Genomic DNA, 23056 nt, shown 5'->3' on the forward strand with positions numbered 1-23056 from the left:
GCAAGGGAAGACCTCAATGGAAGTCAAAGAGATGAGGGTGGGTGCATTTCCCACAGCTTCCAGCACAAAGGCAGCGTTCTAAAATTGGCTCTGGGTTTAGAACGACGTCAGGTCCCTCAGATCAGACCCATGATGAAGGTGGGTTGATGCCCAAGGCCAAGACTGACTGAATTCCCCTCTCACATTGCTGAGACATGCAACTTGTGGAGAGATTCTTCAGATGAGTCTGACTTCTGTGGTTTCCTGGAGCCTGGTGTCAGGCTATAAAACCTTGCTGGGAGCAGGAAGAGACCCCAGATGCAGCCCCACCTCTAAGGGATCCACTGAAGCCCAGAAGGCCATGATGGAGCACCTGCAGACACTCCTGCTCCCCCTCCTGCTGGTGATGTGCCCCCCAGTCAGCACCAGTAAGTAGAGCGGGCTGGAGGCGAGGAGAGGGTCGGGGAAGGATGAACCTCAGCCCTGCTCCCTCCGATCCGAAGCCCTCATCCTCTGCCCCATCCATTGCAGGTTATCCCTGGAGCTGGAGGGAGAGAGGAGGAGAAGCCAAGCCACCCTCCAGGACACACCCCACACCCTACATGGCCTATGTGCAGGGGAAGGACAGCCACTTCTGCGGAGGCTTCCTCGTGGCCCCCGGCTGGGTGATGACGGCGGCTCAGTGCCTTGTGTAAGTCTTTGCTGGGCCCACACAGCACCTGCAGAGAGATGTCTGCTCCACCACGGCCTGGGAAACATCTCCTGCACGGAGGTCTCACAGCTGGAGTCCCCTCAGCCATCACCAGGCTCTTTCCCAGGCACAGCTGGGGGACAGCACTGAGCCCCATCTCCCTCCCCAGCCCACCCTCAGATATTTACCCTGATTTTTTTTCTCCTCTCCGTGACTCATTTTCTTTTCCCAGATGTCAACAGTGAGAGGTCAGAGTGGCTTCTGCCCTTGCTGGCACTGACCTGCTGTCAGGCTTTGCCCTTTCTGCCACCAACTTGCTAGTTAGCAAAATTATTTCCTACGAGCCAGCTGCTTGCCCAGCCCTTTTCCATCCCTCCAGCTGGGGTATAGATGCGCAGGTGGACTTTTCCAGATGTCCACAGCTCTAGGTGTAGCTCCCACACACCTCAGGGCTGACAGCTCTGCCCTGGTGCCACTGACAGGCTCAGGGCCAGTCCCCACACCTGGGTAGCAAAAGGGAGGACCAGCAGAACCCAGGAGCTTGGATGCCCAAGACTCACCTGGGAGCTTGGGAGGGACTCCTGCATGTACCCAAGGTCCTTTCCAATTTTCCTGAGGCAGCACCTTCTTCAGGTGATGTGGAGGGCAGAGAGGGGTCCTGAGTTAGAAATCCCTGGACTTCCATGGGCCTGTGAAGCCCAGAACAACAGAGCAGCAACATTGGACCAAATGTGCCCAACTCAAGATCTGGAGATAAAGGAGCCCTTGCAGAGCTTTGGTCTGTCAGATGGGAGCTTGCTCTGCCTCTTGGCTTGGCAGATTCACTGGCAGAGCTCCTTGCTCCCATCATTCTTCTTAAAAAGTGCATATATAATATAGTTTGTGTCTAGGGAATCACACTTTATCTGTGTGACTGGACTCTCCTGGCCATGCCCCTGGGAGATGAGCCTCAGTGTTCCCAGGCAAGACAGGGACAAGCTGGTGACACCCACTGTGCTTGATTTCACCAGCCACAAACCTCTGACTGTCATCCTGGGAGCCCACACACTCCAAAGGAGAGAGGAAAGCTGGCAAACCTTCGAGGTCAAGGAGTATCACTGCCACCCGGATTTTACAAGTCCTAAGAAGGGAAATGACATCCTCTTGCTGAAGGTAACCTGCCTGGAGCACCTGCATGGCCCTGATGAGCCAAGCTGCAACCCTGGAGTGGAAGGGGAAGGTGCCTGTACAGGCCAGGCACTCACCTCTGTGCTTTCTGTCCCCTTGCCCAGCTGAATGGCAATGCCACCAGCAACAGCCACGTCAGGCCCATTTCCTTTGAGAAATCCAAAGTTCGTGGTGGGACCGAGTGCAGCGTGGCCGGCTGGGGCTACAGGACACCCGCTGTCACCTTACGTGAGGCCACTGTCACCATCATCAAACAAAGGGACTGCCTCAGCCACTACCCAGGACTCGCTGACAACTTGATTTGTGGCCGCAGCAAATCTGCTGGGGTACCTGAGAAGGTCAGTCTGTGATTAGGGAGGAGGAGGGTAGGTTTTGGCCAGGGGGCAAAGCACAAGGGACAAGAGGATCCTTGCTTTCCCATGGCAGAGGACCTGGGAGTCTGCAGCAGCACAAGGGGACAACAGCTTGGCCAGAGGGGTTCACCCTGAACGTCATTGTTGGTCTGAGCGTGCTTTAGATCTGAAGCCAGCAGAAGGGCAGAAATGAAGCTGGGTCCCAAACAAAGCTGTCACCAGTCCCTTGTGGAGCCAGAGTTATCCCCATCCACTGTGAGCCCAGGCTTCTGCTGGGGAAACTCTGTCCTGATGTTTGCAGCCTCCCTGTTCTTTGCAAAGGCTCTCCTTCCCCAGGGGTCCTCAGCATAACCCAGCACTGATCCCTCTCCTCCTTTTCACAGGGTGATGCCGGGGATCCACTGGTCTGCAACAACAAAGCCTACGGCATCTTCTCCTACAGGCACAACAACTGGCCTGGGTTCTACACTCACATCACTCCTTACCTTTCCTGGGTCAACAGTGTCATGAAGTCAGCATGACCCTGCTCCCCCTGCAGCTGCTGCCCTGGAGAACTCACCCTCCAGAGCCGTGTCCTCACCAACTTTCTTTTCCTTTCTCCCTGGGAAACATCTTCCACTGGTCCTCGTGGATGTGGCAAGAACCTCTCTGTGGCCGAGCCGAACTCTGTCCATGGTGGGGCTGGCACAGAGATTGTTCCTTGACTGCATTTATCCCCTGTGCAAACTGGGGAGTGCCTGCACTTCTTCACTGCTGCCCTGATTTAGCCCTTTGTGGCTACAGCTCCAGAGAGGAAGCAGCAGGACAGCCCCGACAGAGGTGCCAGTAGCTGTGGGGATGTCTGTAACCCACAGGGGAAGGCTGTACAACGAGATCAGAGGGATCCAAAGAGCAGCCTCCTCCCTGTCATTTGTGACACCACATGTCTGGGTGTCTTCTGCCCAAGCCCCGGGCTACAGGGCTGCCCAAGATCCAAGGAGGACACTTCCAGTTCCTGCTCCACTACTGCTGTCCCCTACCTCTGAAACCTGCTGCCTCCTTTCTCCCCTCTTCTGTAGCTCCAGTGTTCTAAGAACACATAAAAACAATAAATCTCATCTGCATTTGAAAGGCTTTTTCCTGCCTTTTGGATTTCTCTGGCTCCAGTCCTGAACAGCTCAGGAGAAAGTCACAGCTCAAACAGCTGAATCCCAAGCTGGAGGTTTCTACCCCAACCAATGGACTCAATTTTCTGTCCCATCTAAACCTCCAGAATAGATGTCCAGTCTGGATTTCAGGGCAGAAGCTCTCCTCCCTCCCTCCAGGGACCTCCAAGCTGGTACTTTGGGGGATTCCCTCCCTCCATCACATCCTCTCCCCCATGGGCCCCTCTCAGTTCTACCCCATCCCACCTCAGGCTGCCATTCCACACAAAACCAGCATCTTCCCCCCAGTGCACCTCTGTCACACACAGGTGTTCATCGAGGCACACTGAGTCATCTTTTTAGTGAAGCTGGGAGCAAAGAGAAAAACCACACAGTCCCACCACGGCCTGACCTCCAGCAAATCTTTTATTCCTACATCTCACGGTTTAGGACAAGAAAATAAATCCCTGCCTCTTCTACAATAGAGCTTAAAAATATTGCAACCTGAGGAAATTAATCTGGAGATTTGGCAAGAGACCCAGCAAGAGGAGCACAAACACTTCCGTCAGATGTTTAGGATTTCGTTGACAAAAACACAATCCTGCGGAGTGTTTGCCTTTCCTTGTGCTCACCTCTGCCCAAAGGTGACTTGTCAGAGGCCATTCCAACATCTGTGGCAGCACTGGACACGAAACACAAGGCCAAAGATGTGAAGACTCCAAATATTTTCCAAACCTTATAATTCAAAATGTCTAAAAGTCCCCACGTCACTCACCTGACTTAGAAAAGCTGCAGCTGAGCAGAGTTACCAGTGGTTTTTGCTGTGGGTGATGTTGCACGAGCAAAGCACCTCTAGCACATTTCTGCTGAGTTTTCCATGCCCAGAGTGCCCTCTTTGGGTTGGCAACAGGGTGTGTTCTTCGAGGTTCTGTCTCTAAACAACTTCTGAACTAATAAAAAAAAAACTCTCTTGCAGTTTGGAAGCAAATTCGTGGCTGAGCTCAGGAAAGGCACCTCTTTCCCCCAGGGTTCTTTACATCATTTAACCTGTTCTGAATCAAGGGTTGCAAAGCTGACATTGAGCAGAGACTTCTTTTCTATTGAGGCTGCCAAATCCTTCCCAGAAGAATTTCCCAGTTCTCATCCTGCATCTTCTGTGCAAAGAGCCTGTCACCTTTTGGAGAGCTGGAGGCTGAAGGCCTGAGTCACTGGGAGGGAGGATGGGAACTGGCAGAGCAGGAGAGACCTGTCTTTGGGGAGTTCCATAAAACCACCATTTATTTCCATGGCCAGGAGCTACAGATACTCACCTGAGATGAAGGGAGGAGCAGCTCTAGGAGCAGTGCACAGGAGTGGCCAGGGACAAATAACAGCACTTGGCCAGGAGTGTAGAACAGCCCTGGGCAGCAGCTGAGGTCCCTGACGAGCCACATCCTCACCCAGCTCAGCCGCTGGGGTTACCCAGAAGCTTCACACAGCCCAAGTGTGGAGTCTTTGTCACACAGTCCAGCATGGGAGCCACAAAAACTCTTCAAAAGCCATGAGTTGTCCACCCACGGTGGTGGAGATGTTACAAAAATTGCTTGGGGAGGCTTAACTTCCTGATCAGGCTGCATGGCAGGAGATAAAGCAGCTCGAGGACAATTATACCAAACTGGTATCACTGGGAGAGCACACAGGAAACAGCTTGGGTTAGAACAAGCCCTCGCTGCGCCCAGGGCTCAAGAAGCTCTTGACAGAAACATTCCAGCAACAGCAGCTGCCATTCCAAAGACCAAGCTAGTCCCGTGCTCCTGAGCTGCACATCAACCTCAGAGTCCTGTGTGGGGTCAGGATAACACAGAGGAGAATCCTGAAGTGAGAGGAGGGAGGCTTTATATTCCTACTTTATGAATTCCACATGAGGTTTTACTCCTACACTGCACAGATACTTCCCTCTCTTTCCCAAGAGGGCAAAGGGAATGCTCAAAGGAAAGAGCTTCCTCCTGCTAGGAGGATGATGGTTGTTCAAGGACAAGGCAAATCCCAAACTCTCTCTTCTCTGCCCTTTTCTTCCACATGGGATTTTTTGAACATGAAAAATATAAAAATTGATTTCCTTCATGTCTGGTCCACCCATGTGCACAATCCCAGGGACCTGCTTTGGTAGCAGCAGGGATGTCCAGTGGCCAGGTTTAAAGTGATTTGCAGCACTGCCACAACCCCAGTCCCTGGGCCAGCTCACCTTATCAGGACACTCCCCTGGCCCACAGCCCAGCTCTGGCAGCCCTCTTTTGCCGAGTCCCTCCCTCTGGAGCAGGCTGCAGGCCAAAGGAATGATCCAGGCAGTGGCAGGTGGCTTCAGGACACAGCCTCCCGTGTTCCAAAGACTGCTCCTTGCAGGATGGGAGGATCAGAGGAGCCGAGGGCCTCTTGCCCCAGCTGCGGGGCTGGAGGTGAGGAGGAGCTCTCAGTCCTGCTGGGAACACTTTATCCAGCCTGGGCTGGAGCGGTCCTTGGGAAAGCAGCAACTGTGAGCCTGCTGCATGGGCCGTTCCCTCAGCTGCTGCTGCCAGCTGCCTCCTTCCCTGGGCTGCTCCAGCAGGGACCCAACCTCCTGCTCCTCCACTGCCACACTCCAGGGACAGCCCCACGCACACCTGGAGGCTGCAAAAGGCCAGAACAGGAGGCCCTCACAGCCAGCTGGAAATACTGGGAGTTAAAGGCTTCACCTTTTTCCTCGAAGAACCTCAACTTGTTGCTTTGCTTTATTTAAACAGAGCATATTTGGCTCTTTGCAAAGAACAGCACAACACGTGACTCACACAGAGCTGAGGATATGAACAGGGAACACTGACATTGCTCCCCAGCTGGTGAGGGGACAGAGCCACTGAGAAAAGCAACAAAAACTCACCCATAACTAGAAAACAGTGACAATTTAAGTCCTTGCCGGTGCTCTGGGCACCAGACCACTGTTCCCTTCCTGGTGGGAGCAAACACAATGCTTCAGGCTGCCCGGGAGCTGCAGCTTCACCTGTGCTAAGTGACCTTGAAGGGAGCAGAACATCCTCAGCTGCAGCTTCCTGAAAACACAGGAAACCTTTACATAGAGGAAGTTGGCCATCTCTACCCACTCCCAGCTGATTTAATGCAACATTCCTGGAGAATGAGCCCAGAGAAAAGGAATTAAGTTCTATGAACTCCATCTCAGGAAATCGCTTTGTGGAAGTTTTCAGAGTCATCCATCCCTGGACTCCTTAAGGGATAATTTTAAGCCATGTTTCAGATTTCAGTCCACGTTTCTAACACACAAGACTGGAAGCAATTCTGGTCCCACCAACATTCCTGCTATTGGCAACAGAGATCCTGCTTGGAATTGTGCCTGCAATGGGCTGACATTACAGCAAAAGGCAGCGGCGAACACCAACAACTCCCCTTAGCAATCCTCCTCCAAAATCCTGGAAAACTTCAAATCAAAATGCCACCATTGCATCCCTGCTCCTTAAATGCCCAGTCAGACACTGCTCACACTTCAGAATTATTGGTACAGTGCATTATATATATAATTATGGCATATTATACCTTCTATTTACCAAAATATGCTTTGTGTCTATGCTTTATGTCTATTTTCTGACAGGATGGCAGAGCTGCAAGTCCCACAGGGTACTGAACCTGCTGAGCCAACCAGGAAGGAGGAGGAGGAGGAGGAGGAGGGGGGGGACAGGAGTGAAGAAACACACACACAACCACCACGGCTTTTAGGAACAAAATTTATTCCAATTTCAAACAGAGAGTTTATTTCAGGAGAAAGATATGAAAATCAATTTCCATCAGATATTTCTGTAATAAGCGTGTTGCCCAGCAGTCAGAGTGGGATCATTCCAAGAAACAATCACACTCCTGGACTGGAATGAGACAGTTTGGAGTCTGAATAGATCCTGACACTGGGCATCTTATTCAGAAACTCCTTTACCCTACCCTCTTCCCTCCCCGCCCCCCAACACGCACAACAATACATGCATTGCAAATGACAAGGTTTAAAAACAGCATTTTATATAGTATTCTTTTTAAATAGGATAATGTTTAAATTGTCTTAAATCAGGATCCTATAATATACAAGTATAACCAAATAATTTCCACCACATTGGCACTTGTAAAGAGTCTCTGGCACTACTAAAGAAGGGGCATTGGCACAAACCATACTCTTAAAAAACTGGGTGCTGCATAACACACTTTATCTCTGCTGGACTCTAACGACCTGGGCTCTGTACAGGACAATACAATGGTCAGCACACTCTGGAAATACTTTTTTTTTTTTTTTGGTCTTTTTTTTTAATTTTTTGTCTTTTTTTTTTTTTTTTAAACCAATAAAACACATGAAGAAAAACCATAGTTGAACGCAAGGCCAACATTGCTAGGAAGCAACAACAAGAGACCAAAGAATCCAACTCGAGGAGAAGGGGGAGGCAGGAAGGGCAGGAGCTGACACGCTGCAGCTGGAAGGGGCTTTTGCTCACCAGGTAGCCAATCCACATGGAATGGTGCAAGGAAAAGGGATGGTCCTCTGCTCACTGACTTCAAGTTTCAAACTAGTTCAAAATATGTTGGTTTCTTCAACAGAACAGATTAAAAGTGCACAAGGAGCAGAGGTTAGCAAGGAGACCAACTCCTCAGACTCTAGATTCCCTACAACAACCCAATTTTACCTCGCTTCTGAAAGTCACTCTCAACCTGCAGAGAATTCTGACAGGCATCACTTTCAGAAAGGTTGATACAGGCAAATTTGGTTTTAAGGTTTGGCACTTTTGCTAGGGCAGGCATTTGCCAGCCAACAGAGACAGGAGCCAGTTCTGCAGGAACACTTCACTGGCCAAGCTGGAGGCACACAAGCAGTTGCTTACTAAGGAAAGCACGTGCTAACACTGGTATCTTCTCACACATGATACAGTCACAGACAACTCCAGGTGACGTGTACAGGTCTGACCCATTCCTACCCCAATCCAGGAGGAGGTTTCAGGAACTCAACAAGAGCCATTGCGCAACGCTCGGCCCTTCCCTCCCCGCGCCAGTTCTCAGGCCAACAGCTACCCCAAGCAGGTGCCCAATAAGGTACAGCACATTCCCTAAATCCTTGTGCCCACAGCCTCCCACAGTTGCCTGCCACGATGCAGAGTCACTCTGCAAGAGACAGATGCCAAGATCCCTCCTCCTGTGCCAGGGCAGCAGCTCTTAAAGAAAGGGGAAGGTACAAAACAAGACGAAAAAAGTTTCTGATTCAAGTGGAAGTACCACCATCATTCACCTTGGAAAAGAGAAACTTCTGGGAAGTTATTTTCCAAGAACCTGTGTATCTCAGTGCCAGGCTCATTGCTGGCAACAGCTGTAGTGTGAACCATTTACAAAAGGATCACAGAAGCGGAAGAGGCTGGTGCTGCCGTCTGCTTCAGAGGAACAGCACTTAGAATACATGAAGATGATTATAAATTCCTCTTTATAAGACAGTTTCTACAAACTGGATCATTTTGGCATAAAGATGAAAAAAAAAAAAGCAGTAAAATTGATGCAAAGCTGTCTGACTCATGGGAATCCCTCTCATTCCTCCCAAGGGTTAAATGCAGTCCAGAGCATGGCTAGTCTAAAGAGATGCTATGTTTCCCTCAGCATCACCACTCAGACTGGCTCTTCAACTGTTGGTCCCATGGCTACTGTTCCAACTTGAGCTCTCTAATCACTTGGAGCAGAGCTTGCCTTCCTCTGTAGTGCTCTGAGCATACAGAGGCTTCACTTGGCTACTCTGGAAAACAAGAGGGACCTATCAACAGAATTATTCAAAATTATGTCCCTCCACAGTTTAGTGTTCTAGATCAAAGCATCTTAAGCATCTCAGACAGTTAGATTTACTCTTACAAGGTTGTGCAAAACACTGATGTAGTGCTCTGTCTACAAAAGAGACAAAATATCAACAGCCCCCTTCAACAGTGCAGCTCATTTAGGTTTTTTTTTCTACTGGCAGCCTTCAAGGGGGCAATCTGGTTGATCCAGAGAATTTGGACCCAATGCTACTTGTTGGAATTGAAACAGAAGCATCAGTGATGGCTGACTGACACATGTCCAGACGTGGGTCACATCTCCTGCTTCCCACTCTCTCTCTCCCTGCCTTGCCAATGCACTTCTCTCCCAGGCTGGCAGCAGCCTTCAGCACCCTGACTTGCCTCAGCTCCTGGAAAATAAAGCTCTCTAATGTGCAAAGGCTTCATCTCCTCCAGCTCAGCGGAGATTCAGGTGGCATTTAGAATCCAGAACCACATCCACTCTGCCTTCCAGCAAGTGCTGCTACCTCTCTGCTCCTCTCCTGCTGTGCCAAGCGCAGCCAGGGCAGGGCTCTCTGGATTCTGCAGCAGCCACTGCAAACAAACAGCCACTGCTAACACAATTATCACAGGCACCCTGGAGCAAGGATGTGTGCAAGTCTTCCAAAGAGGATCCCATACTCCTCCAAAGAGGGACACGGCAGCGTGGGCCTCAGGGAATGCATAAACAGGTGAGACAGAACTGCTGCTCCCTCCAAGAGCTATCCTCAATCTTCCCAAGGAAGAATCCTACCAGAGTCTGTCACCCACCAGCTCTGGTCCTCTCTAAAACTCTGCAAGCTGGACAAGGCTGAGGAATTCTTACAAAGTCATTCACACACTGGCACAAAATGCAATAAAACAAGGCTTGATTGCTACTAGGCAGCAAGAAAAGACCTAGAGGATGGCACAAGACTAAGCTTTTCAATCCAGGCAAAGTCTGATGTTCGAATGCCACAATTACTCAGTGTGCTTTTGGTAACTGCTGCATAGAGAAGTTACTCATTGATGTCAAACACTCTACCCAACAAAACAGTTCCTCTCTGCAAACTGAGCTTTGTGCGCACACGGCCACGCGCTTGTGGTGCGGGTGGGATGTGTTTATGTGTGTGAAAAAAAAGAAAGAAAAATGAAATAAAATAAAATAAAAAAAAGAACAATTACAGTCAGGCACTTCCCCAGGCTCAGCAGCTATTGCTCCAAGAGCTTCCATCATTTGTAGTCCATGAACAAAATACAGCAACACGTAGAACATCAATAATTTAAAAAAAAAAAAAATCACAGTCTCCATACCTTTTATAATCGATAACAAAAAATTACTCAGAACATATAAAGAATGGAAAAGTGATGGCTTTTTTTGTTTGTTTGTCTTGCCTTTTTCTTTTTTTTTTTTTTTTTTGCACAATAGTTGGAGAGCAATTGCTCCTCCCCAACATTTCATCACAGTGAACCATGGAGCGTGTCCTGGGGAAGGGAAGGGAAAGAAGGAGGGGAAGGAAGCAGGATTAGCAAATTACACCAGAGGCACCCTATAGCACAAGGCAAAGGGACCAGTAGCATTCTGCACTCCCACAGTCCAGTGAATTCACAATCTCAGCTGGAAAGTGTTGGGGATTTTAGTTTTTTTCTACATATACCATGGGAATTAAAGGGGAAAAAAAAAAAACAAAAGTGGCTTACCAACAAAGGAAAGATCAAGATGAGGCTGCCTTAGCTGCTTGGCAAAAATTAAAAAGTAAGCAAGGTGCTGAAGAAATGAGGCATATCCCCGTTAACTGTGACATAAAAGCAATTTGTTAAAAATATGAAATCAACTACTCTGTGGACAGAGACATGAGACTCCAGGATAACACTGAGCACTTGCCACTCCACAGATCAGACAATTTGCAATCATTACATCATCAAAAATTAAAACTTTTTTTTTTTTCCTGTCATATTTAAAATTTCATTTTTGTCTTTTCTTCACAAAGAAGCCTCTCAAGGGGCAAGAGCAGAGCAGGTCAAACCAGGTTGTACTCCTTCAGGTTGAGCTGTAGGATGGTGTCCTTGACAGCTGCAAAGACGAAACGGATGTTTTCTGTGTCTGTGGCACATGTGAAATGGGAATAGATGATTTTATCACTGTCGGGATTTAAATCCACAAACATCTTGAGGATGAACTCACGGGCTGCCTGTGCATCCCTCTGTGGGCCTGCAGCAAACAGAGACACCAGTGAATGGATTCACTCCCATGCATCCCCCAGATCCACCAACTGATCCATCAGCGCTTTTTCCTATGGGTTACAGAGCTTTAAAGAAGAAATTAAGATCATTTATGGGATAAAAGTCCCAGGAGCTGAAGTGTCTTATGCTTTTCAGCCATCTAATCAAATCCTACAAGGGCAGTGGGCACTTTGCAGACACTGATGGGTCAGTTCAGACCCTGCTTTGGAATCCAGACCTTGGAACAACCCTGGATGGGAACATCCACTGGGCAACAGCAGCAGATGCTGGACAGACACCACAAAAGGCTCTCCCATGGAAATGGGGTGTAAATTTCTTCCTAATACAGGTGGATCTCATAGGCTGAAGGACACAAGTGTGTATTTTGGAAACATGGGTTATTGCCAGTTAGAAGTACAGTCTGTTTGATCCAACTTGTCACCTCACAGGAGCTAAAAACTGGAATTTTGGCCAGTTTTTAATTCACGTTGCTGATAGGTCTCCAGAAAACAGTCACCTACTGCTATTTCTTTCAAAGGACTGCTGTTATTGCATTCTCCATGGCAAATACCTTCTCTTGAGAGGAAATCTGATGGGCAACCTCCCACTTACAGGCCATGCAGCATCCCTGAAAGAGCTACTTGTAGGAAAAATATGGAAGTACACGACACCCCCTGAAGCTGGGATCTGTCTCCAGCTGTTAAGCTCCATTTGAAGCAGGCACTGTTTGGGCAGCAGCTCTTCAGCCATTCCCAGCCTGCTGGAAAAACGTGATATTCCCACCAGTGCCCCAAGCAGGAACTCCAGATGGGGGAGGACAACTCACCAAGAGCAATTTCATCAGTCCTTTAAAAGATGAAAGCTATTTGCAAAATGGTAATTCTTCCTTTACCTCATATTTTTTATGCATATAATTACAGAATTAATACACGAGAGCAAGGCATGGAGTGTGTTGTCTGATCTCATCCTCCACTACTTTTATTTTATTTTCAGCCCTGTACAAGATGTGTTACGCACCAGCTTTAAAATGCACTCAACTGAAGAGCCTGAAATAATATTTTGGCTAAGGAGTTTTGTTTCAGATGAGAAATTCTCTGTTTCACATAGATATTATTTTCCCACAACAGCAGATGGAACGCTAATAAGAATTTCAAGCTGCGGGAAGATTTTTTAGCACCATCGTTTGAACAACTTGGGTATTTGACCAGTCAGATTCTCAAAGTAAAAACCCAAGTCATCTCTTGACTAGAGGGTTAAAAGGTCCACAATACCAGTAAGCTGCCATGTTCATGAAAATGGTTATATATGCAAGTTAGACTTCCATTATTTAATACTTGGCAGTGCATATTGGAGGGGGTAGTTCTTCATCTAGGAGAGGCTCATTATTTGATCATCCTGTCAGATTCCAGTTGTCTATGCATGATTAAAATATTTTTGTTTTCTTATTGCTGTAGGTATTCTTTCTCAAATTAATGTTTTCTCCACTTCTAGATCTGAGTTTTCTTTAAGAAACAAGTAAGTTTTAACCAAATCACCTCCATCCTATAGAGTGTTCCCCCTTAAAAGCTACTCACCATCAAACTCTGGGAAATAGTCAACAAGGTGGGAATACAGGATCTTATCTTCCAACAAATCTTTCTTGTTGAGAAAGAGGATAACAGAAGAGTTTTGGAACCATGGGTAAGTTATAATGGTTCGAAAGAGAGCTTTACTCTCTTCCATCCGGTTCTGAAATCAGAAAAAGAAAGCTTTGTGTTTTCACAAAGGAGCACTAAAATGCCTTTCTGCTGCCTGCACATGCACTCAGATCTGTAGTAATTCAGCATCTCGAACATTGTACACAAAATACTTTGGGCCCAGGTAGATTCTGGTTCAAGCTGGATCAGTAAATGGAAAGGAAATGCAAAATCTGAGGGACTGAAGCTTCATTTATTTGCCAAGCCTTCCACATCAAGAGACTTAAAAGTAATTTTATGCTTTGACAGTCGTGTGAGAGGACTGGGCAATGATACTTTGTCAGTATATTTTATCTACTAGAAAAAGAGCAACTATTGTCATCTAATAGCATGTTCTTAATCTATTAGCAAGCACCAAAATTCAGATTTGCACCTTCAAAGAGTGCAGTCACCACCTCACAAGATGGCAAAGCCTGAAATAACCCAGTGCAGGAAGAGGAAGGGGTGATTTGGGAGCACTTGCACAGTGCCCTGCACAGCACAAGGGACTCTGCAACATCAGATAATTTCATTTTTCACTTGAGAAGTCCAGATGATTTGAATGCCCTCTGCCTTTTCTGTCCTCAGGGACATCATGACCCATAGAGGCTCATGTTCCCTTTGCAACAAGAACTGAAGGCCAAAACCAATAATAGTTGCTAATCCAACTTGGCACCAAGCACCTGGGTACCAGCCTTCAAGAAACTAGAAAGACATCCCTCCCTCCTATCCTTTCTTCCTCCACTCCTCCCTCCCTCCAGCAGAGTTCCCATTCTTTGGCTTACCTCATTATCTGATTCCACCAGAACTTGGTCATATTCACTAAGTGCTACTAAAAACATGATGGAAGTCACATTTTCAAAGCAATGGATCCACTTCCTTCGTTCTGATCTTTGACCTCCAACATCCACCATTCTAAGGAAGAGAAGTACATACAGTATCACTGAGGGAGCTGCAGTTCTCTGAATGCAAAGGACCAGCAAACAATGAGGATTATTTTGGTTCTTTACCATTCCCATTAATCTGGCACGGGGATGTGACAGTATCTGCCTGCTAACAAAACCAGCAAGTTTACAAAATATCCTGGTACAGAAATACACAAACTGGAAGAATGGCCACAGGTGAGTGATGCCAAATTCACCCCCCACATATCAGCATTGCCATTTTTGCTGCATTCTGCTCTGGTTGGCTCAGCAGCAGCCCTGAGTCTGAAAAGACAAGTCCTTCAAAACTGTGCTCTGTCACATGAGCAAACTATTTTTATTTTTAATTAAAGCACCTTCTTGCCTCAAAGTTTCTCCCCCACCCAAATCTTTCTTTAGTTGTTACATTTTTGTTGGAATGTGCTGTTTAACAGTCACGCACTTCAGCCTCTCAGTTTCAAGTCCCACCTGTACAATACACTAAAATTCTTTTGGCACTCACCTGAAGTGCCACACACGTGGTTCACCTTTGATAAAATCCTACACCTATTCCCTAGGTCAGCAAAACAAAACAGGGAGAGGAGAATTCTGCATTTCTGTAACCAAACGGTTTAAGAGAGAGGATGCAGGTTCCTTTATTCCTCTCTGGCAATGCCACACTGTGGTGGGGAAGGGCAGGGAGGACCCAAGCACCACAGAGAAACACAGGAATATTGATTGCTGTGTTCAGCCTGGTCATGCCAGGCTCAGTTGCTGGCTGAAGCCAGCAAAGTCCATCTGTTGCTGCAGCAGCACAGGCAGCAAGTTTTGGTGCCACCCTGAGACCACAAGATAGGCACAGAAAACCATCTCTCAAGGCAGGTGCTGGGTACAGGGAAGTGTTTCTGCACAGAAAGTGTCAGCCCTTGGTGGCTTCAGCTCTCAACACTTCCCTCAGCTGCCTCACAAGCCACAACTTCAGCCTGAGATGCCAGCAGTGCAATCCTTCCCAGGAAGGACACTAAGATAGTTCCCTGGGTTTGAAGTGTCACCGATTCAAAAGCGGGTTCAGTTTTCTGACAACCAAAACATCAGACCACCCCAATTAGAGGAGCACCCACCAGCAGATAATTCCACAGCACACACATCCAGTCAAAGCCTCTGGACACTCTGAAGCAACCCAGAACTTATCCTTCCTGAAACCATCTCCCTGCTAGCTCAGCTCAGCTGTAACATGAAGACACCTCCAGTACCTGAAGATAATATTCTCTAGGTCAAAGGGGTACTCTATGATCCCGGTTGTAGGGACTCTAACCCGTAGCACATCTTGCTGAGTTGGTAGATATCCTGGGGTAGCGATACGATCCACATCGCTGAGATAGCTGCAAGCAGGACAGTGGAAAAAAAAAAAGAAAAAGGAAAAACTACCTTAGGTTGCAGCACATAAGTATACAGATGTAAAAACTGCTACATGAAGTCTTTCTGTAGCATAACCAGAAAGGCAGAAGTTGTCTGAATTATTTTAAATATGCAGTGGAAAACTAACAGAAATCATCTTTGGGGAACAGTAATTCACCAGCCAGCCCCTTTGGAGGATAAACAGATACACTAAAAACAACTTTATCAACTCTCTATAGAAGTGGGGAAGACAGTCTTTACTACAGAGAAAGTTTAACCACAGTAAATTCTTTATGTCTCAGGATCAAGTCTCATCTGAGATTTTCTACTTATAAATGTAGAAAAATACACTTATGTACTTAATGAATGTAAAACATCCTCTGTATGTTGCCAAACTTAATGGATTTATAATTAATAAAATCCGAGTTACACATCCATGTACGCCTGTAGGCCAAAGACAAACCTGAAGAGAAAGAGCAGCACTCCTGCTGCCCAAGAGCCAGATCAATATAGATGGAATAATGTGGAGATTCTGGCCTCAGGTATATCCTGAAGCAGATGTGTGAACACCCTTTAACACACACCAGAACACCTCACACTCTCAGGAAAAGCAGCAAATGGTAAGGAAGCAAACTCAAGACTTGAATAAAAACATTTGGACAGGTACAGTTTGTTAGAACATCACTCCCACCACAAGCATGCCAGTGATTGTATACTTACTATTTAGCTGAGTCAGAAAGCTGATATTCTCTTCTCCTGTCATAACACTCTTGTATGCCAGGGTCGTTCCACAATGTTTTAATTGCACTTACATATGGCTGCTCAAATGTCATGACCTTTTCTACATCCACTTCTCGGATCAGCACTGCATTGGCCTGGAGATTGAAAAGAAGAAGAAAAGAGAGAAAAAGGTAAAAAACCCACAAAACTGGGAGGCATAAAAACACCCACCCTCCAGTGGCTAAGCAAAGGAAGGACTACAGTAACTACCACAGCCTGTGGTGCCTGTGAGGTGATTATCCACACCAAGGGGTTTTGCCAATACCCCCAATAAATAAAAACCAAAGTGAAGTTCTGCCCAAGTCATAATAAGTGAAGTTGGCAGATTTTATTTATCAGAACTCCTCCACCATGCCCCACATAAAGCACAGGCAAAGCTTTCTCACATCCTGCCTATTCTCATCACAGACAGGAAAGGGGCATCATCCAGTCCCTACAGTTATTCAAAATCAGCTCCAAGATACCGTGTGACAGAACAGATAAAATACAACTTCAAAATATTAAGGATACTAAGCATTAAAAAAAAAGCAAAATATGCTAAAAACAAATCTATTTTCCTGGCATGCCCTCACTCTCACTGTCCTCCCCCTCAAAAAGATAAAATAATTTAGATCAGATCTGTCTAAAATTAATTCCTGGTCCCAAAATCAGTATGTTTCTGTGGTTGAGACCAAAATTCTTCAAGAAAGGCTTGTATCCTTGGTCAGTAGCTAACAGAGGAACAGATGGATTGCAGAAAGAGGCACAACCATCAGCACAGATCTGTGTCTTTTGGGTCCAGCACGTATTTTGCCAGCTTCAAGTTCCAGTAAGAACAGCAACTCATGCAAAGAAAATGCCAACACATTTAACAACCCTGAATCCTTGAAATTAGTAAAAATAACACCCCTCATATCCCTTCCATCATATCCCAATCCCTTGCTCCCACCACTCACTAAGCAGACCAGTGCACCAACCATGCAAAGTTGCTCTATCCCTTCACACAACCAAGTAAAAGGAGTTGGGTATCAAGAAAATGTCATAAAAATTTTATGGGAAAGAGTTCAGGGAGGTTAAGGTTGCAGTGCAGAAAGACATAAACAGGAACTCAAAATCCTCACTGCCTAAAGACACGTGCAAAAACTGAGAAACTTACCTTGTTCTGTTCATATTTGTACAGAATCTTCAGGGTTTCCATGGCTCTTATCATAGACTGCATGGCAGTGAAGATGTTTTGGTACACCAGCTTGGTGAAGCCTTTTTTGTCCTCTTCAGAGTAGCCTGAGCCATGAATTATACGCATTTGCTTAATGAACGTGCTTTTCCCACTCTCCCCAGTGCCTACAGGATGCAAGAGAGTGAGTTAGAAGCCACCAGGAGCAAAGCCCACGACAGATCAAAGTTCCTATCACTACACCCAAGCACACATTACTCCCAACCCCCTTTTTGTCACTTTCCAGGCTGGTAAAAGACAGCCTGGATTGTTCATCCCCACTACGAACCCAGCAGCGTGGAAGGAAGACACCTTGTCCTTTACAGCAGCCTTCAAAAGGAGCTCTGGTACTTATTCCAAATCTCACGTTACAGCCACTCCCACACGTCCTGCGTCAAGAGGCCCTTGCCCGTCACACCTGACCTATTCCCAGATACTCCAGCAAGATGCTACAACCAGCCAGGAAGGGCCTGGACACACTCTCAAGCCAGTAAAATTCTACAGACCCAGACAACAGTGAGTGGCCAGGAGAAGACCAATAAGCAGCGAATTTTCTTTTGCTCTAATTTGGCACAAAATGTTCTTTGCCTTACAGACGACGTGTCTTTTCATAGAAAAGAACCAAACACAACAGGGGGAAAAAAAATCAACTCTAAAGGAGAATGGAGCTCAAGAAACTCCTTGCTTATCCATCTGACATGAACAACCCAGTCAGCACACCTGCCTTGTATCCCAAGCTAGTGTGCAAAGGTTTGTTCCTCAGGGCTGAACCCACAGCCCTGATTGTGGCAGGATTCCTCAAATCCCGCTCTGGATACGAGGGAGTTAAAAATGGCGTCTGGCAGGGAGAGCAGAGTAGGCCACTGCTCCCAGCTGTCGGTGCCGTGCCTGGGTCCCCACGGGCTGCAGCCTGCTCAGCAAGGCCACTGCTTCCTTCTCTTCCTTCTCTCCCAGGTTTTACTGCCGGGCTCGGGAGCAGATGGGAGGGCAGGACCCGGTGCGTGCATGACACAGGGCAGCCCTTTCAGCGCCGGCTTCCTGCACCGTCACTTGGGCAGGTCCTTCCACTCCTACATTTATGGCCCCACAGGAGTGTCATTTAGCATGTGAAGGCCACCAGATGATACGAAAGGACAGTGGGAACTTTCTAACAGAGTGAGTAGGAGAGAGGAACGCCATCAGACGGCATCCATGCGGTTACAGAGCCTTGCTAAATTCACAGTTCAACTGGGACGTCCCCAGTGACATCCGCCCCATGCACACAGTCCTTCGTGGAGGGGACACACAGGCCAGGTCTCACTCGGGATGAGCTGCCCTCCACACTTCATCAGCCTAAATGGACACCACTGGCATTTCTGTGGAGTGCTTTTGTACAGTCTTCTAAAATTTGCTGTCATTATGCAGGATATTGATAAAAACCCCACACCTCTCTAACACAGTGGCCCAGCTCACTTGACTACAGAGATCAAAAACTCAAAACGTATCACATCAGTGATACAAATCCTTTTGACCTGTAGTTTAAAATACTGGCAGAGCCCTGGCTCTCCCCACAGGCACCACCAGACCCTCCTCACACCAGGGGAGAGATGGATTCAGACAGGATCTCATTCATCCTAACAGACAATTACTACTCACATGTAGATACTCGGTTACTCATTTTATCTTGCTAGGCTAAAAGGCAAACAAATAAAAAATGCTCAGATAAAAGCAACAAGCACCTAACTAGAAGCAGAATGTTTGAAATGAACAGCAAGAACTGGCAGAAGTAACGTCAGCACAGCCAGAGATTAACACTGTAGACACTATCAACTCGCAGCAAACTATCTCCATCACGAACACAAAGGTGCACCCTAAGTAGGGGAAAAACTGGAAACTGAAATCTTCTGTGGTTTCTGTCAGTGTGGTGAGAAATACTTCCTTGCCTTTTACCACAGTAACCAAAACTGAGGAGAAAAAAAAAAAAAAAGGTAGTGCTTCAAAGCATTTCAACAATGAAAATATAAAAGAAACCTCAACACCAGACCTTTGCTTGCTTCAGAACTTAACAGTTCAAACACAGATTCTTCCTGTCACTCCATCAGCATCTCTTTTTGGTTTGGGGGTTGGTTTTGGTCATAGGTGGTGGGTTTTTGGTTTGTGTTGTTTTTAAAGGTGCCTTTTACTCTCCCTGAGGCATTGACAACACAGCACAGCACTACACCAGCAACTTATAAGCTCTGGTGGGCAAGGCCTCCTACAACTCTAAGGGCACAAAACCCTTTTTTAATATGACAGGAGATAATCTGAATTCACCATTTCTTCTGCCAACACGTGAAAGCAGCAGAGTTTACAGTAACTTCCTAATGACCCCCCCCAGTACCTCACGGGCTCTTGTAAATACATTGCTCAGTCAACAGTACCAATCCCATGCTTAATCACAAGTAATTTTTGTACAAAATATCCTCCCCACCCAGTAAAAGATAAATGACTACCTTGTACCAGATGGCAACGTCCAATACCTTGAATTTCTTATTAACAGGTTCATCATTGATTAGCGCTTATTCTCCACCTCGATTTTCTGTTTTAGGCTTCAACAAAGTAACTGTCACCAGATGCAGTGACAAGAAAAACTTAACAGTTTCTACAAGGTGGAAACTCCCTCCACACACTCAAAATTTTGGAGATTTTGGGAAAGCCCTCTCACTAAGTCAGTCACTAAAACTCGTGAATGTACAAACTCCATAGAACAGGAGCAACACAGAAGAAATCCCTGCTAGCAGAAGTTACACCAAGGAGAGAGAACACAGGTTACCTGTCCCAGCTGAAGGTGGGCAATGTGCTGTGTCCAGTGAAAAGCATCCTGCAAACACTGTCTACAACCAGGAGTGTTGCTTATCCAATAATAAGCACATTCGATATGGTTTTTTTTAATCTGATGCTGAATCTGTATCTTTTAGAAAAGCACAAAGGATTCTCGAGCAATCTGAATTATTTCTAAAGTGAAATCTTTAGATCCAGTGGGATCTTCTTAACCCAGATCTATCCTATAGCGACAACCTATTTTGACACAGCTGCTTCTGTGGGACTGCTTTTAGGGAAGCATGAGAGTGAGGGACACCTTCCCTCCTCTCCAAGAAGCCTTACAGAAACTGCCACAGCATCTCCAAAGAGCAGAAATGTGAAGCCCTCGATTTTACCTTTCACACAAAGAACAGTAATACATTAATTGTGAAGGATCCAGGGTGAGAAGGAAAACCCTGGTCTTTGCTTAGCAGTTATCACCAGGCACCAGTGTTGTATGCCCCCCTCCAAGGGGCTGGGCATACACAGCCTCCCCTCACTCCTGCAAAATGTTTGTTTTCACAAGGGTCAGCCTCCTTCTTCAGCTGGACTTTAATGGCTTGTCAACAGATCCATCAGATCTGCTTCAGATTTCATCTCAAGATAATACAGTATTCAAGACACAAAGCAGGATATATATGAGACACAAGCAATGCTAAATAACAGTACGCATGAAAACTGTAACTTAAGTTTAAATGTGGGGGCTACCTAGGCACGAACATCAAACTCACTGCTGAAGAAGGATGTATGTGCCTGCCAGCCTTAGTTTGCAACTGATTACCCACCCCTCTAAACTCATCTAAACACGGTACAGTTATCCATCTGCACAGAGAACACCACTGTGTTTCCATCCGAAGATCTAGATTCTTATGGCTGCACAGGTGATCTCTACCTCTGAAGTCAACGCTGAACACCACAGGCATCTCCTCATCCAACACACAACTCGTGCATTCCTACTGCCTCGTCCCCCTCCAGAATCAGCGCTCCCAGCCCTGCTGCCTCTCCCAGGTCTTGCCCCAGGGGAAACTCTGTGGTTTAGGAGCTGGAGGCCAGTTTTTTCCACAGATGTTCACCCAAGGCCCAGGAGTTCACCGACAATCCTGAAAAGCACCAACTCCACCAGCGGATTTCCACATGCTAACCAAGGCCAGCACACTCCTGAGAATCGTTTCCTCGAGACAAATTTCACGCGCCTGTGTGCGTGCCCGCCTTCACAACCAGGAATTTCAGCTACTTAGTTCCTGGTTGTGTCAAAACCCATTTTGACAGCGAACGCATCACAAAATCAAACAAAGGGCAGCCAATGAGGCGGCCGCCCCGCACGGCTCGGGAGCGGCCCCGAGCGCCGGGCTGAGGCGGGGATGGCTCCCGCCGCTTCCCCGCCACACCCGCTCCCCGCCCGGCCCGGCCACCCGGACCTGCCGAGCCCCGGGCCGGGCCCCGCGGCGGCCCTCGGGGCCGGACTGGCGCCGCGCTCCTCACCCAGCAGCAGCAGCTTCAGCTCGCGGCGCGCGTCGCGCTTGTCCCTCCGCAGCTGCTTCTCGATCTCGGCGTTGATGCGCTTCGACTCCTTCACCTCGTCGCTCAGGCAACAGGCCATCATGGACTCCAGAGTCATGGTCGCGTCGCGGCCGGGACGCCCCCGCCCACCCCCCCACCCCCCCGGCACCGACCACCGTCCTCCGCACGGCCGGGAGCCCGGCCCGGCCCGGTCCCGCGTCCCGCGCCCCCTTCCCTCCCCACCCTCCCGCCCTGCGCGGCGCCGGCCCGGCCCGGCCTCGCCCCGGCCCCGAGTGCTGCGGCCGGGCCCAGCGCCAGCGCCGCCGCCGCCGCCCCCGCGCCGCTCTCGCCCGGCTGCGCCGCCGCTCCCTCCGCACGGCTCCGCCGAGACACCGACGAGCCGGCGCAACCCAACCCGCTGCCGCCGAAAACAAGCGCTGATTGACAGCGGCCGGGACCAATGGGAGAGCGCGGCGCGCGGCGGGGCGGGCGCGGACGGGCGGGACGAGGCGCCGCGGCCAATCGGAGCGCAGGGTTTGGTTGGCCGGTCGCGGGGGGGGAGGGCGCACGGACGCGCGTTCCTGGAGCGGGGCGGGGCCGCCGAGCATTGTGGGAAGGTGGCGGACCGGGCGCCCATGGCGGGGCGGGACGGGACGGGACCGGACTGGACCGGACCTTCCCGTGATGGGGCCCGGCAGGGCCGAGCGCGGAGCCGCCGCCTCCCCTCGCCCTCTGCAGCCCCGCGGTTAGGCCCCGCCGGCCGGGTAGGGCCTTGGCGGCCGCTGGGATGGCGGCACAGGGCGGGCCCGGGCCCCGGACGTTGCGGCTCGTCCCGGACCGCTCGGAGCCCCCAGCGGGTGCCTGAGGGGGCCAGGCCCTACCCTGCGTGGGACGGGCCCAGCTCAGCCCGCAGACCCCGCTAGCCCGGCCGCCCACGGCTGCGGCAGCCCTCGGTGCCGAGGAGGAAGAGGCTGAGGCCTCGCCGTTCCCATGCTCCAGGCTCCGGCTGTGCCGTGTCCCACCAGAGCCACGCAGATCCAGCTGAGCTCTCTCGGTGCCACTTCTGAAGCGCCCCTCGCTCCGCGTCTCTCCACACAGAGGGTCTCAGAGCTGGCTTTACCCCAGGTTTCCTCATTACTCCCTACCAGGTGCCTGTTGACCTGTAGCAGGTCCTGCAGCCAGCAGCCTGATGCATCCCGTCCATGCCACAGCCTTGTGTTCCTTCTTTTCCTGCCAGTGCACCTTTATCTGTCTGAGCAGCCCCACCGTGCTCTGTGGGAACCTGCCCTAAGCAGAATACCTGCCACCTGGATGCTCCACACATGCAACCCCCTCTTGCAAGCACCTGTGGTTGCATACCCCTTGCCCTGCCTTGCCTGGGGTCTGTATCTAAACAGTCTTTCTG

At 48.7% G+C, this 23056-nt stretch overlaps 2 protein-coding genes across 2 annotated transcripts; one reads left to right on the forward strand and one right to left on the reverse strand.

Moving 5' to 3' along the window:
* Window positions 1-343: 343 nt before the first annotated feature.
* On the forward strand, window positions 344-2711 carry LOC138099547 (granzyme E-like). Its single transcript, XM_068996831.1, has 5 exons — window positions 344-407; window positions 511-670; window positions 1681-1822; window positions 1942-2175; window positions 2574-2711. The coding sequence occupies exons 1-5, from the start codon at window positions 344-346 to the stop codon at window positions 2709-2711; spliced, it is 738 nt and encodes a 245-aa protein (XP_068852932.1).
* Window positions 2712-7049: 4338 nt separating this feature from the next.
* GNA11 (G protein subunit alpha 11) lies at window positions 7050-21786 on the reverse strand. Its single transcript, XM_068996847.1, has 7 exons — window positions 21634-21786; window positions 17275-17459; window positions 16080-16234; window positions 15215-15343; window positions 13845-13974; window positions 12919-13072; window positions 7050-11333 (listed from the first exon to the last, which is right to left on the reverse strand). The coding sequence occupies exons 1-7, from the start codon at window positions 21767-21769 to the stop codon at window positions 11143-11145; spliced, it is 1080 nt and encodes a 359-aa protein (XP_068852948.1). The 5' UTR covers window positions 21770-21786; the 3' UTR covers window positions 7050-11142.
* Window positions 21787-23056: the final 1270 nt, after the last annotated feature.

This window comes from Aphelocoma coerulescens, chromosome 28 (assembly GCF_041296385.1).
Source record: "Aphelocoma coerulescens isolate FSJ_1873_10779 chromosome 28, UR_Acoe_1.0, whole genome shotgun sequence".
In the NCBI taxonomy this organism is placed as follows: Eukaryota; Metazoa; Chordata; class Aves; order Passeriformes; family Corvidae; genus Aphelocoma; species Aphelocoma coerulescens.

Excerpts from the sequence above, each read along its gene's own strand:
- GNA11 (XM_068996847.1), bottom strand. The coding sequence starts at position 21,769 with ATGACTCTGGAGTCCATGATGGCCTGTTGCCTGAGCGACGAGGTGAAG. Across the intron at positions 15,344-16,079 it reads CTTTCTGACTCAGCTAAATA|CTATCTCAGCGATGTGGATC; the intron begins GTAAGTATACAA and ends TCCTGCTTGCAG. Across the intron at positions 11,334-12,918 it reads CTATTTCCCAGAGTTTGATG|GCCCACAGAGGGATGCACAG; the intron begins GTGAGTAGCTTT and ends TGTTTGCTGCAG.
- LOC138099547 (XM_068996831.1), top strand. The coding sequence starts at position 344 with ATGGAGCACCTGCAGACACTCCTGCTCCCCCTCCTGCTGGTGATGTGC. Across the intron at positions 671-1,680 it reads ACGGCGGCTCAGTGCCTTGT|CCACAAACCTCTGACTGTCA; the intron begins GTAAGTCTTTGC and ends TGATTTCACCAG. Across the intron at positions 2,176-2,573 it reads CTGCTGGGGTACCTGAGAAG|GGTGATGCCGGGGATCCACT; the intron begins GTCAGTCTGTGA and ends TCCTTTTCACAG.